Source organism: Pimephales promelas, chromosome 15, assembly GCF_988280905.1.
Source record: "Pimephales promelas chromosome 15, fPimPro1.hap1.1, whole genome shotgun sequence".
In the NCBI taxonomy this organism is placed as follows: domain Eukaryota; kingdom Metazoa; phylum Chordata; class Actinopteri; order Cypriniformes; family Leuciscidae; genus Pimephales; species Pimephales promelas.
The window spans coordinates 19369840-19383527 of record NC_142783.1 but is presented as its reverse complement, the minus strand read 5'-3'; the positions used below and the strand labels follow the sequence as shown (position 1 = coordinate 19383527).

The 13688-nt window shown below is 36.7% G+C and overlaps 1 protein-coding gene across 15 annotated transcripts in view; it reads left to right on the top strand.

Annotated features, from left to right (window-relative positions):
• ank3a (ankyrin 3a) overlaps positions 1–13688 on the top strand; it is an 82542-nt gene that overhangs the window by 42289 nt on the left and 26565 nt on the right. For 4 of the 15 annotated variants that reach the window (XM_089120291.1, XM_089120300.1, XM_089120299.1 and 1 more), the window contains exons 24-33: positions 567–690; positions 2852–2863; positions 5053–5155; positions 7486–7536; positions 8043–8152; positions 9228–9260; positions 11317–11541; positions 11788–11942; positions 12045–12256; positions 12971–13178. In XM_089120291.1, the coding sequence (XP_088976417.1) occupies positions 567–690; positions 2852–2863; positions 5053–5155; positions 7486–7536; positions 8043–8152; positions 9228–9260; positions 11317–11541; positions 11788–11942; positions 12045–12256; positions 12971–13178 (1233 nt within the window). The remainder of the gene's footprint in view (positions 1–566; positions 691–2851; positions 2864–5052; positions 5156–7485; positions 7537–8042; positions 8153–9227; positions 9261–11316; positions 11542–11787; positions 11943–12044; positions 12257–12970; positions 13179–13688) is intronic. The other 11 variants (XM_089120293.1, XM_089120305.1, XM_089120292.1 and 8 more) reach the window with 8 other exon arrangements.

Below are 13688 nucleotides of genomic sequence, written 5' to 3'. Positions count from 1 at the left end.
AGTCTAAGATGAGTTGCTAGTCTTATTTTAGCTAGAAAGATCCCAGCTTGCTTCAAACCCCTAAAACAGTAAACAGACCATGCTGTGTGTGAGAGACCTCCAGGATAGCCTGGTTTTAGCTGTTTTTCATCAGCTTTTAGAAACTCTTAGGGGTGTGATGGAAACATGCTTTAAAGCAGGAGACGCAGTGGTGTCCTGATGCAGCAATAACTGTTTTCTCTATGTGTTAGTGAAATATTGCCAACTAAGCTTCTGTTATTCACAGCGGGGACAGAAAAACACCCAGGTGTTAGATTAATAATCTAGAAGCTGCGAGCTGGATGTTTGCATGACACAAGAAGACTGTGTGGGCTGGTAGATTTACACCACAAGAGATGATGCACAAATTATTACCATTGTGAATTTGAGCAAGACACCTAACTTCAGATTGTTCTAGTGGGACTGTCTTGACAATAATTGAACTTGGGTTTTATTTAATTCGAAGATGATTGCCGCAGCTGCTGATAGGTCACCTTACCTGGTTCACCTTCAAGTGAGTTCACTTTAGGCCCGTCTCATCCCTGCAGGTGAAGATGCAATGACTGGCGAGACTGAGAAGTATCTTCGTCCACAGGACCTGAGGGAGTTGGGGGATGACTCCCTGCCGCAGGAGGGGTACATGGGTTTCAGTATTGGAGCCCGCTCTGCCAGGTAACTGCACTCACTGTATATACTTTATTTATATGGATGCTTGCTTTTTTATGAAGCTGTTTGTTACCTATTCACTGGTTCTCCATGGTGTTGCAAGTTATGGCAGGTGTAGATGTTTGGAGATGTTTGGATGAAGGATGATATGGATAGATTTAGGATGTGGAGTAAGACAAGGGAAATAATGTTTGTCTGGACTTCTCTAAAAGCATTAGGCCTACAGTCTTAAAAGGCATGTTACGGAGTGCTAGTAAGCAAACAAACTAAAACACCAAGTCTGTGGGCTTTTTCTTTTAATGACAGGACATTGTGCTTGTGCGTTGACTTTCAGTCTGCATTAGTAAAATGCTTCAAGAACAGAAATATGGCAGTAAACATCAGGAAAGAGAGAAAGCCAAATCTCGGTCAGATTCACTCTCCATTTAGAGCTGTCAGTCTTCATATCCTGTTGTTTACTGGAAATAAATTAAAAAAACTGGCATTTTGGTTCTCAGGAAACTGTTCCCACTACACATATTCAACTCACCATGTGCCATTCGAGTTAAAGTGTTTTTAGATGTCAGGATAAAATTATGAGAAATTATGCAAATAGTTAGTGCTTTTAGTGCAGACATAAATCTTAACAGTATTTCATTTTTTTTTTTTTTTTAAAGAGGTAATATCATACAGTTATCCCACTTGAAATTGTTGCATATTCTGCTGGGCAACTTTTGTCAAAAAATAGTAATAATTCATGGTTGCAAACTGATTTTATTAAACAGTTAAAAAATGACAGTAGAGTTCCCAGTTGTTGAAAACCAGACACATTAGTATACTGTAATTCACAGCAAAAACATTGTAAGATTGATTGGAGATGTACAATGTAAACAGATTTGAATAGAGGATTATGACTGCTAGTTCTATTTCAGCTTTAAGAAAGTACACATAGTGGATACTTAAAGGGATAAATCACCCAAAAATTAAAATTATTATTATTTACTCACCCTATATATATATACTGGATCTTCCTAGCTTTACGTATGTGGTTATTTCCACTTGGATGACTAATTGTAGTCTATATGTTTTGTTAATGATTAATGAAACATGATCAAATGAATCTTTGACAGCTTTGAGGATACTTCATAACAAGGATGATGTCCTTGTAAGCACCGAATCTGATCAGATATTACACATTTTAGAAAAAAGCCACATGATGTTGTATGCCTAAAGGTAAACATTTTGAACAATGTTTTTCAGTACCTTTTTAGCTACGTTTCTCAGAAAGGTTTAGTGCAGATAACACACATTTGTGGTGTTTTGTTCCCATCCCCATTTAAGAGGTCATCTCGTCAGGATCTGGTTGTCATTGCAGACGGATGATGAGTGTAGGTGAGAGAAATGGGACACTCGGATGGAAAGGTACCAGTCCTGTCATGCAAGCATTATGTGGCACAATGGAGCCTAATTTTCTGTTGTTGCACGGGACATTTAGTTCTGATTGGCTGGCCTTTGTGTGCTGTCATAGCATTCGAGGAGGCAGAATAAATAACTGAAAACAATGACGTCATCACAGGGAAGGGGACACTGAGTGACAAAGCCTGGAGAGTGCGTGACTCCGTTTGTGTGATCGTGAAGGTGTGATGTGATGGAGACAGACCTTCAGTCTCCAGTTATCACCTGTAGTTATGATGGATTTATTTTATTGGTCATTTCAATTTGTGCTCAGGACTTGTGTAGCTCAGAGGGAAGAATTAGCTCTATGGTTTGCTGTATTTGGATATTGACACAAGAGGTATTAAATAGTCAAATGTGAGTCAAATTAGATTATTGCTAGATTAAAGTCATTTGCAAAATACTCAGTATCCCAGCAGCTTCGTCAAGGTAAGACACACTGTGTTTCAGGTCTGAAATTTAGTTTGAATTGCTTTAGAAATGCGTATTACTATTTTGATGTTTCTTAATGATATTCCACCCTACAGTTTCATATTCTGCCTCTTTTATTTTGTTAACATCAGCCTGGCATTGTTTGCTCTTAGATTGGGCTACCAATGTCGCACCCAGTCCTTTCTAGGAGCACAACACATGCTGTGGCAGAGCCTCAGTGCCATGCTTAACTCTCACTGCTTCTGCCACGTCCAGTACATTTTACTCTTTTCTCTTTCTTCGCTTCTCTCACTCTCTCTAGCCCCAGGATAAGGTAAGAGTGATGTCTTACTCTCTGCCTTTCTCTTTCTGTGCCTTTCGCCTTCTCTCTCCGTAGCTGTCGTTTCTGTCACTGCCCCTTTCCATACGTACTACAACTCCCATCATGCCTCGCTCCACCATGTCATCTGGTGCAGTGCGTTTCTATGGAGTCTCATCCCTTTCATAGACTGAGGCCTGAGCTCCTCAAATTCCTGCATCTCAACTGGAGTTCTGGTCTCTGAACTCCTCTCGTGATGACGTTTGATTTATTCTATCTGGCTCCGAAGACAAACCTGAGCTTCTTATCGGTTACGCAAAAGCCATCTAACACTTTTGAAGGCGGATTATAAATTGAAAAGATGTGAGGAGTTTTTCAATAAAAGGAAAAGCGGGCAGTAGTTGTGTGTGTTGTGAAATATTGTTTTAAATGCTGAAATATTAATGATTAGTGTGTTAACTATTCTATTTTGGTTGCTTTGAGTTTTTGTTCTGTGTGGCATGGACTGTGTGTTTATATATGTTGTGTGTTGCTGTTGTTTCAGTTGTGATGCTCGATGTAACATCCAGGGACAAAAGCTTCAAGCTGATCACTCAGCAGTTGCAATACCACGTTTAATTGCCTGGCCATTACTCACAACATTGATCACAGGTCAAAAGAATAGATATGGTGTTCTAAGCATGTTTGGTTATAATAATCTCTAGTGTGCTTTTGATAGACAAGCGTAGAGAGAATAGTTATTCCAAGCACACGTTGATCGCAAATCATCAGATAGGCAAGTGATTATAACATAGCTAAGCCTGTTAGGAAAAGAGAACAACTATTCATCTCATTGTATGCTGTTTCACATGCAATGCACTCAAAACCATAGTACAGCCTTCTTTCAAAATTCTGTCTCTGTTCAGAATGATATAATTAGACAGAGAGAAAAAGTGCATAGTAAAGGAGGAAAATGATGAAGAACAAAAAAAAAGAGATAAGTTAATGCAGTGGAGGGAAATGAGAGACTGCAGAGAATGGTGATTCAGCTGCTCCATTACTATAGCACCATAAAAAACAATGCCGATCAGGACAAACGAAACTGACGTGCGAGAGGAAGACACAGAATGAGTAAACTCATTCATCCAAAGACTAGCACACACAAACCAACACAGTTTCTTCTGTAAACACACCGTCGTGCAGTTCTGCTGTGTGTGCTACAGTGCTGTACCTTTAAATCCTGCTGATTGCTGCAGAATTTTCAATCTCTCATACACAGTGTACAACCAACCCAAGACTGCTGTCCTGCAGAGATCCAGGCATTTCTAAGAGCACTGCAGAAGAGTGCACACATGCACATGCTGTCATACATTTGAAATGAGCTCAAATTGTCTGTTTATTATTAGTGGTGCTTGCTGTAACTGCTTTTAGTGGATCGTTTTTTAAAAACCTTTTAATTTAACTAGCACTAGCATACAAAGCGCAAGACTTCTGCTAACTTAAATATACACTACAGTTCAAAAGTTTATGGTCTGTAAGAGTTTTTAGAAAGAGATTCTTCTAAATATTCATCAAATATAAGGGAGGCTACGAGAACCCAACGCTGGTTTCTGTTTCAGTTATGTTTTAAATGAATTAGTTTTAGTTTGACATTTATATCTACTTATATTTTTCATTCTTGTTCTGTTCTAAATAGCGTTAAATAATTTTTATAAATAGTGTTTATAATTTTTGTAACCATTTTGCTTTATTTACAGGTATTTTAGATTATTTTTGCATGAAATAATACAATGCGTCTTATACACGACTTTTTGCACGTGCGTGTAGTATATTTTTAACCACACAGCAACATTTTTAAAATATCTTGAAAAATTACTTAAATTACTTTTAAACTGATAACTGATTTTAACTGACAGTATTAATCGGTCAAAATGCCGACTACGGGTAAACCAGTTAATTGTAAGCATCCCTGTTGCCGACTCAACATCTCTTCTACATGTCTGCCCATTTCGGTGTACTTCCTTCCTCCTCTCTGTCCATCAGACATCCCTTTCTCTCCACTCTTCTCTGAAGAGTTTGCTTTTGTTCTCCCTGGATGTTGCATGTTGTAACTTTTGTGTTTTTGTTTTGTGTTTGTTTGTTCGTCCCTGTTTGTGTCTTTTGCTTTATGTTTGTGTGTATCTGCTTGTGCGTGTGTACATATGTGAACCTCTTACACACTCCAGTCTGCGCTCCTTCAGCTCAGACAGGTCCAACACTCTGAACAGAAGCTCCTTCGCCCGAGACAGCATGATGATTGAAGAGATGCTGGCGCCTACCAAAGACACGGTGAGAATCCCTACTCTCTTTATCTCTCTCACTCTCATTCAGGATTGTTATACTCTGTGTCATACTTACAGAAAGCAGTAAGAATTAAGAAATTCTTATTTTTATCTTTCTTTTTGCCAAATACGCCATAGTGAAGGCAATCATAGAATACTTAGAATGCTAGAATGTGATGAATACATCAAAAATGATGTAAAAAAAAAAAAAATCATATTTATAAACAGTGTTGTATTATATTTTATACTACTTTACTATTTATTACTATTTTGAATTAGCTTTTATTTTTATATTTTTTTATATGTTTTATATTTTCATTTTAGTCAGTTATATTAAATATTTTAAAAATCAAATATTAAATATTTTAAAAATATTTAGCAATTTTAGTACTTCAACTTAGTAATTTTATTTCAATTGTAATTTTCATTTGCTTTTTCTCTACCCTTGTCGAGTTACAGAGTAAGTGATTGCAAAGTGGCCCTTTCCACGGATGAGAGTCCATAAACTGCATTGTTAGACCTGCACAGTGTATTTAAACCATACCATAGCGTAGTGCTTCAATTAAATAAATATATGCCCCGCGGGTTAAAATTAGGTTCTCAGAGCTTTTAGTTTAGTTCACACTAAATGCTGCTCGACATGAACTGTTATCATTTATATGCATGGAGCATTTCAAACTCCATATCTGGGAATGCAATGTCTGCCATTTTATCTGATATTTGAGGGAAATAATTTGTAAACCTTCACCAACACAGGAGAATACGTCAATATGTTTCTAAATATGCGTCTTGATTATTATGATTTCAAAATATATGTTTAAACCCTTTCTCTGAGTTTGCATGTTTGACTGTCCACATATTATTCTTATAGAAAAAGTTTGCTGTTCAAGAAAAGTGTCTTTAGCATTTTTTTTATTAAAGCAGTGTACAATTATGAAAGATAAAGTAAACATTTGAATTAAATGTTGTTTGGCCAATATTAAACAAGGATTGAATCTGTTGTGAAGTGTAACAACAATTAATATATTTTATTCATTCATTCAATACTGAGAAAATATATTTAAATTGACTTATACTGTATATCAGAGATATCAGACTTGATCGACATCAACACTGACTGGTCACCACTAGAAATGATGCACTTTAACATTTATAATTGTGTGTTTTTAACAAATGTACTTGCATAAAAAATGTTAGCTTATTACAGTTAGCAAATTCTGCAAAAACTTTTGCTTTTATTGATGTGGGATACAGTAAGGTTAGGATTAGGTTTGGTAGTATGGGTTGGTTTAAGGTTGTGTTAAGGTGTAAGGGAAGGGTCAAAAGTGTAAATATATATGTCATTACCGAAATTAATTACTGCTGTAATTGCATGCAGGTATTTTATTTGTAAATAAAAGTACAATCATGTAACAACAAATGCTTAATTTAAATGTTATTATTATTAGTTAAAGACACTTTCATTTATTTCATTTATTGTCTGGCATTCATCCTCGGGACTTTCCACAACACAGCAAAATGTCCTGGTATATTTGTGTTGGGTCCCATGGGGTTTGCGAATGCCCGGTCCCTATCCACATGGAAAAAATCACACTCTTCTCTTTTCTCCAGTGTCTCTCATTCTCATTTCCAAATGCGCCTTGCGACTCGACAGACTTGAGACTTTTAGTCTAATAATCAAAATGCTTGACCTCAATCTATCCATAAACAGATGCTGGCAGAAAGAGAGAGAGATGGAGAGTCAGACTTGGACTCTGTCAAGCTTTTCCATGATGTGTTTTCCTGTTCAGAGTTCGGTTGTGCTTTTCATTTTCAGGAGCAAAATGTTCACACCAGACTCTTGAAAAATTCAATTCTTGAATTTGATATAGGTTGACATAGAGATATACTGTAGTTATTAGGCCACTGAATTTGTTTGATTAAAATTTGAATTGGATTCACTTATGCACATCAAATATGACAATATGAGCCTTAACTAAAAATAAGTGTTATGAGGTTTAGTATTCATACAGCCTTGAGAGTTCCTTGAGAGTGCAAGCGAGAGAGTGCGATACTGCATACTAAACAGTTTTTATTTTTCCTTCAGTGTCAGATGTGTTCTTCCTAAAGTGATTGAGCGGCCTGCCTTGACATCTTTTTGGGCATCATTCAAGTGTTCATTTTAGGTTCGATTAGGTGGACAGATCACGAGGTTTAAAACAACATCAGATAAAGACTTTGTAATTTTTTTGCACACTACTTATTTCCTCTCTTTTTGTTTGGTAGAGCAAAGATCACCCTTTCCTCCTTTACAGCAAGTAGCATAAACATGCCTGTATGTGTGTTTTTCTTTTAAAGCTTCAGAGTGTATTTAAAGATATTTCCTACATGGTGGACCCTCAGAATAAGGTACAGGTTCCTGATAGTGACCATGTTAGTCATCACTCTCCATTTTTTTCCATTCTTTCATAACCAAAAAATCCGAACACGCTCATTTTCTCTCATTTAGTCGCTCATTGGTATGTGTGTGTTATTGTTTGTTTATAAATATAAGCTCCACCCCCACATGCAGCCATGTCAGTGTTTATTTCATGGTCTTTCACTCATTGTGTTTTTTTTTTCTTTTCTTATTGAGTGTCCTGTTTGAAGCCCTGTTTCATCCACATGCATCAATACGGTGTTTCCGAAGACGTTGTTTTCTTAACTTCATATCTTGGCATTGGTTTTACAAGGCATCTTCGGAGACCTTTGGAGTCATTGAATTAAAAAAATATATAACAATTTAATTTGATTTCTAAATGTAACGTTTACATTTACTAAATGTAAATATTGTAATTTAACAACCTGCACACACCTTTAAAAGGCGGTAAGCAACTTTCCTGACCCCATATCATAATGCTTGGATGTGTTTACAGCACCTCGCAGTGACTCGTGAATACAACAGTGAGTGTATGCGGCGGTACAGTTGGACCCCTGACACAGTGGACCACTCCCACAACGCTGCGTGCAGTCCTGTGCACTCTGGGTAAGAATACGGTTTTGTGTTTAGATTGTTTAACACGATTTTAAAAGATGCAAACACATTAGTAGCCTCCACATTATTATATTTTGATTATATACTGTATAATGTTTATTATACACTACTGTTCAAAAGTTTGGGTCAGGTGAGATTTTTGAATGGTTTTGCAAGAAGTCTCTTATTCTCATCAAGGCTGCATTTATTTGATTAAAATTACAGGAAAAATGTTGTGATTATTAATTTAAAATGACTGATTGAAATATAATAAATAATTTAGAATAAAATTTGTAATTTATATTATAATTTAGTCCCGTGTGATGGCAAAGCTGAATTTTTAGCTGCTATTGCTTCAGTTTTCTGCATTATATTATCCTTGTGCTGCTTAATATTTTTTGTGGAAACCTTAATACATATTTTTTCAGAGTTTTTTTATGTATCAAAAATTCAAGAGAACAACGTTTATTTGAAATTGAAGTATTTTAAGACATTATAAATGTCTTTGTCACATTTAATCAATTTAATGCAAATTTTAATTTGAAAAAAAATTAAAAAAAGTTCTTGCTGACCTATAACTTTTGAACGGCAGTGCTCAACCCCCCTTATTTCACAGTCGAATTTTCTTTTATTTATGAGAGTTTAAAGGTCTAATCATTTCCAGTAGTGCCAATTCTGTCAACATTGCCAATCATTTCGATTCTAAAACTTGACTCCCTACTTTTAACCACCTATTTCTCCTAAGGGGGGGCCGAGCATATATCACTAGTGTATAATGATACCATTTATGATTTGTGGAAGATGATTTAACCCAACCAATCTGCAAACACAATGCTGTTTTGGGCAAGCATGCAAAAAGCTTTTCATTGGCTTCATTGAGTTGTTCGCATAAAGCACATTTTGTTTTCCTTTAGATTCCCCCCAATCCACGCACACACTTCCTTCTGCATTGCACATAATTGATTTTTGATTTGCTTACTTGTATGTCAGCTGTTTTACCATGACAGCAACTGTAATAATGAATGTTGTTTATTTTTACCTCCTGCTTTCTGTTCTTTTTTTCTTTTTGTTAATTTTCCTTTTGCAGCCCTTCCTCCCCGCTTCCTCAGTATGACTCCAGGTGAAAACTGAGTCCGGTGACATCACTCTTTCTATAGCTTTCTGTCCTGTCTTTTCCCTATATTTTTCATCTGTTCTCTCCTGTATTCTTACACTCTTTATCTCTTTCCTGTTCTCCGTTGTTTTATTCCCTGTTTTATCTCCTCATCTGTGTGAGCGCTCCTCCACACTGGGTGTGTGAATAGCCGGTCTGTGGAAAATGGACCTCACATAGGCTACATTCAGAGATCAGCAACTTCAGCACATTTCTAAAATAAATTGCAGATCACTCATTACACACACTAGTACTACCACCATCAGCACATTAGGAAATGAGTCATGAAAGGGAGATTTTTGTCATGTTTTTCACTTCTCAGTGTGAAATCATCTTTTTTTTTCACTAGGAATAGGCAATATATTGAAATGTTACAATGTATTTGTGATAGTTTTTTATCATTTAAAACTAATTTTGAATTTCACAATGATGGTGACACGGTTGGTTCACACCATTAGACATTGTCCCTGTCCTGTTAGTGTGAGAGCGTTTAGGGTGTCCCTGATTTAAAGTTTACGCTAATTCAAAAACTTGTTTACGTCATCACTCAACATTGTTCATGGAATTCTTGAGGTGACATATCTCGTATATTAAATATATATTTATTATAGATATCGAAGCAGTTTGTTTTACTATTTATTTTTATATTGACCCATATAAAAGGAAATTATTAAATATCATTCTTCCAAAAGATTTTCAGTTATTTATTTATTGAAAATAATGATAATGTGAAAAGCATGTATTCATCATTGACTTTACCGTTTTAGTGCCTACATTAAACAGTTTTAATTGTAATTCACTGGATGTTTGGTCAAAATGGTCCCTCTGACAACAAAAACATAAACATACTTTCAAGCCATTTTAGAGCAAATGTATCAGAGTACAGTACTTTGAAGTTTTTCAAGAGTGTTTTTAAATACGTTTATTCACCAAGGATGAATTAAATTGATCAAAAATGACATTAAAGACTTGTTACAAAAAATAAATTTCAAATTAATTAAGTTAAATTAAATATATATAAATTTAAAAAAAAGTTTTCACTCAAATATTAAGCAGCACAATTGTTTTTAACATTGATAATAATAAGAAATGTTTCTTGAGCACCAAATCAGCATATTAGAATGATTTTTGAAGGATCATGTGACTGAAGACTGGCATAATGATGGCTGCTAAAAAATGTAGCTTTGCCATCACAAGAATTAAGTTTTAAAATAAACTAATTCAATTACATTTTATAAAATATCAAAATAGAAAATCGTTATTTTAAATTGTAATAAAAATTCACAATATTTCTATTTCTACTGCACTTTTGATCAAATATATGCAGCCTTGGTGAAAAAAAGAGAACATAAGAGACTTCAAAAACACCTCAAAATCTTGAGCGGAATATTTGATTTCATCAGTATCACAATTTCGCATTTTAGCTGCACTGCCCAGCCCACATCCAGTGTTGGGATCTCATGTGCATGTAACAAAGACACAATTGAGTTCACATTAACAGATAATGGGTGTTTTGGGTTTTCTGTCCACCTGTGGAGGGGCTTCTGGTCACACTGTTGATCACTGATCTCTGCTTCGAAACAATTGATCTTGGCAGTAACGCGATAGCATTTGACTCCGAGTCATGAATACAGTGACTGTGATAATATTTTGGTGAGTCAATATTCAAGGAATCCCTTGTGTACCTTCTAAGTGTCTCTGCTGCTGTTGAATGAGGGATTAAATGCTGCCAGGTTTAACAGCTCGAAGCACTGTCACTCTTTTTAATTGTTTTTCCTCTGTCTCTATCTCTCTTGCTGTAATGGTCTGTTCTCGCTTTCTGTTTCTCCTTCCTGCTTAGACCTTTGCTTTCTCTCTCGCTCTCTCTTTCCTCACCACGTGTGTTGGGTGTACAGTGATCACAGCATGGGAATCGTCTCTCACTCGTTCGTGTCTGTGTAGTGGTTTTAGCGTGGTGTCCCTCTTTCTTTCTTAATTTCCTTCCCTCTCTCTCTTTCATTATCCCTTCATTCTCTTCTTACAGGTTCCTAGTGAGTTTCATGGTCGACGCTCGAGGCGGGTCGATGAGAGGAAGTCGTCATGATGGTATGCGCATAATCGTTCCACCCAGGAAGTGTCCAGCACCAACACGAATCACCTGCCGCCTAGCAAAGCGCCACCGCCTGGCCTACCCACCCCCTATGGTGGAGGGGGAGGGTCTTGTGAGCCGACTGGTGGAGATGGGGCCATCCGGGGCACAGTTTTTGGGGTATGAGTTCCTCCGAGGTGGCTCAAAATATCTAGTTTCACAGTAAAAGCAGATCAATCATGAAAGCAACTCTAAGGGGACTTAAATCAGACTGTTTCTATAATATCTTAAATGCTCTCCTTCACTTAAATCTCTTAAAATTAGCAATTCTCTTGCAATTCTCCATCTTGCTGTTCGGTTTTGAGTGCTTGGTTGTAGTGAATCCACTATCTGTTCACCCCTTTATTATCTTCACTTCATTTTCAGGCCTGTTATAGTAGAAATTCCTCATTTCGGCTCTATGCGGGGAAAGGAGAGAGAGCTGATCGTCCTACGCAGTGATAATGGAGAGACCTGGAAAGAACATCATTATGACTGTAAAGTAACAGAGCTAACCTCAATCCTCAATGGCATGGATGAGGGTAATGTGCAAACAGCTGATGACATAACTAAAACTAACTCGTGGGGAGCTTTCATTTAATTCTCATGATTTTGTTTATTTGTGATTTCATGTGTGATTACAGAGATGGACAGTCAAGCAGAGCTGGAGAAAAAACGTATCTGCCGCATCATCACAAAAGATTTCCCACAGTACTTTGCGGTGGTGTCACGCATCAAGCAAGAAAGTGATCACATGGGACCTGAGGGCGGAGTCTTGAGTAGTGAGGCAGTTCCCATGGTGAAGGCTGCCTTTCCCCAGGGAGCGCTTACAAAGAAGATTCGTGTTGGACTACAGGTATAAAGGATTATCAAGATGGTTGTTGTCAAATTATATTTAGTCATGCTTAATTTTTTACTTTTACGTGGTTTCCAAGGTCATGGAAAAACAGGAAATGTAAGGGAATTTTAAAATGGTGTTTTCAGGAACCGGAAAGGATGTTTCTATAGTAAATATATTTAATTGAAGAACTTGTGTAGATGAAAACTCACTTAAAAGCTAAAACAATGTTCGATTTGTTTTGTCTGAGTCTGTCTAACTGGTTCACAGAATGATCGGAAGGATTTTTCAGATAAAGTAATTACATTAAACTGGTCTGTCTTTCTCATCTCAAGGAGCTCTGGCAACTTTCTTTCTCCTCCACACACAATAGTAGAATATTCCTCCCCCATCACACACACAAATTAGCAGAATATCATCTATTCTTTTGACTTAGGGATTCCTTTTGTTCTAATAGTGGTCAACATACATTTCCTGGCAGACAACCCATGCCTGTAACATAGAAACGGAGAATGTATACATTACACAAACAAGTGAGGAGACTAAAGCAATAAAAAGCTATTCACATTCTAATGAAAATTAGTTAGAAGCATATGCCTAGAGACATGAACAACAAACACACAGCATGCATGCACGAATTTGTACGGTGTAGATGCTCTGCATATAGATGTTATTTGTTTTTTTCTTCTATTGTTAATACTGCTTTTTTCTCTGTCTGTTTCTCTCTCTCAGGCACAGCCAGTGCCAGAGGACTTGGTGCGGACCATCACTGGTAACCGTGCGTCCTTCAGCCCTATTGTTACTGTGGAGCCCAGAAGGAGGAAATTCCACAAGCCCATCACCATGACAATCCCTGTACCGCCCAGATGCAAAGAGGCTGTTGCTAATGGACGCAAAGGAGAACCTGCCCCCTGCCTTAGACTGCTCTGTAGCATCACAGGCATGTGAATAGTGAAAGTTTATGTATGTGTATTTTAAATGAGATAGGGGTGAAAATGTCAGGTTTAATTTTTTTGATTTTAATACTTAAACTTCAGAGTTTTTTTCATTCTTGAGCAGAAATATCAATGAATCATGATGGCTTAATGAATATGCAACAACAAACGCACGTTAATTTGAGATTTGGCTACACTTGGTTTAATAGAGTTAAAAGAGCAGGTAAATTGGGGCTCAACACTGTTTTCAACTAAAAACGTAAAACTTTTATGTGTTTTGCCCATTTGATTAAATGACAATGATGTTTTTGGGTTCGTGAAAATTCAAAGTTTCGAAAACAGGTTTCAAAGTCCAAGTTTTTGAGAACAGTCTCTGTGTAAACAACACAAACACAAATCTCTGAAGATGATGACGTCATACACATGCATATACAGGATTTTTAGTCATTTTCGTGTATTCATCGTTTTAACAATGGCGTTGTCTTTACATGGAAATCTCAAGGAACTAAAACTTA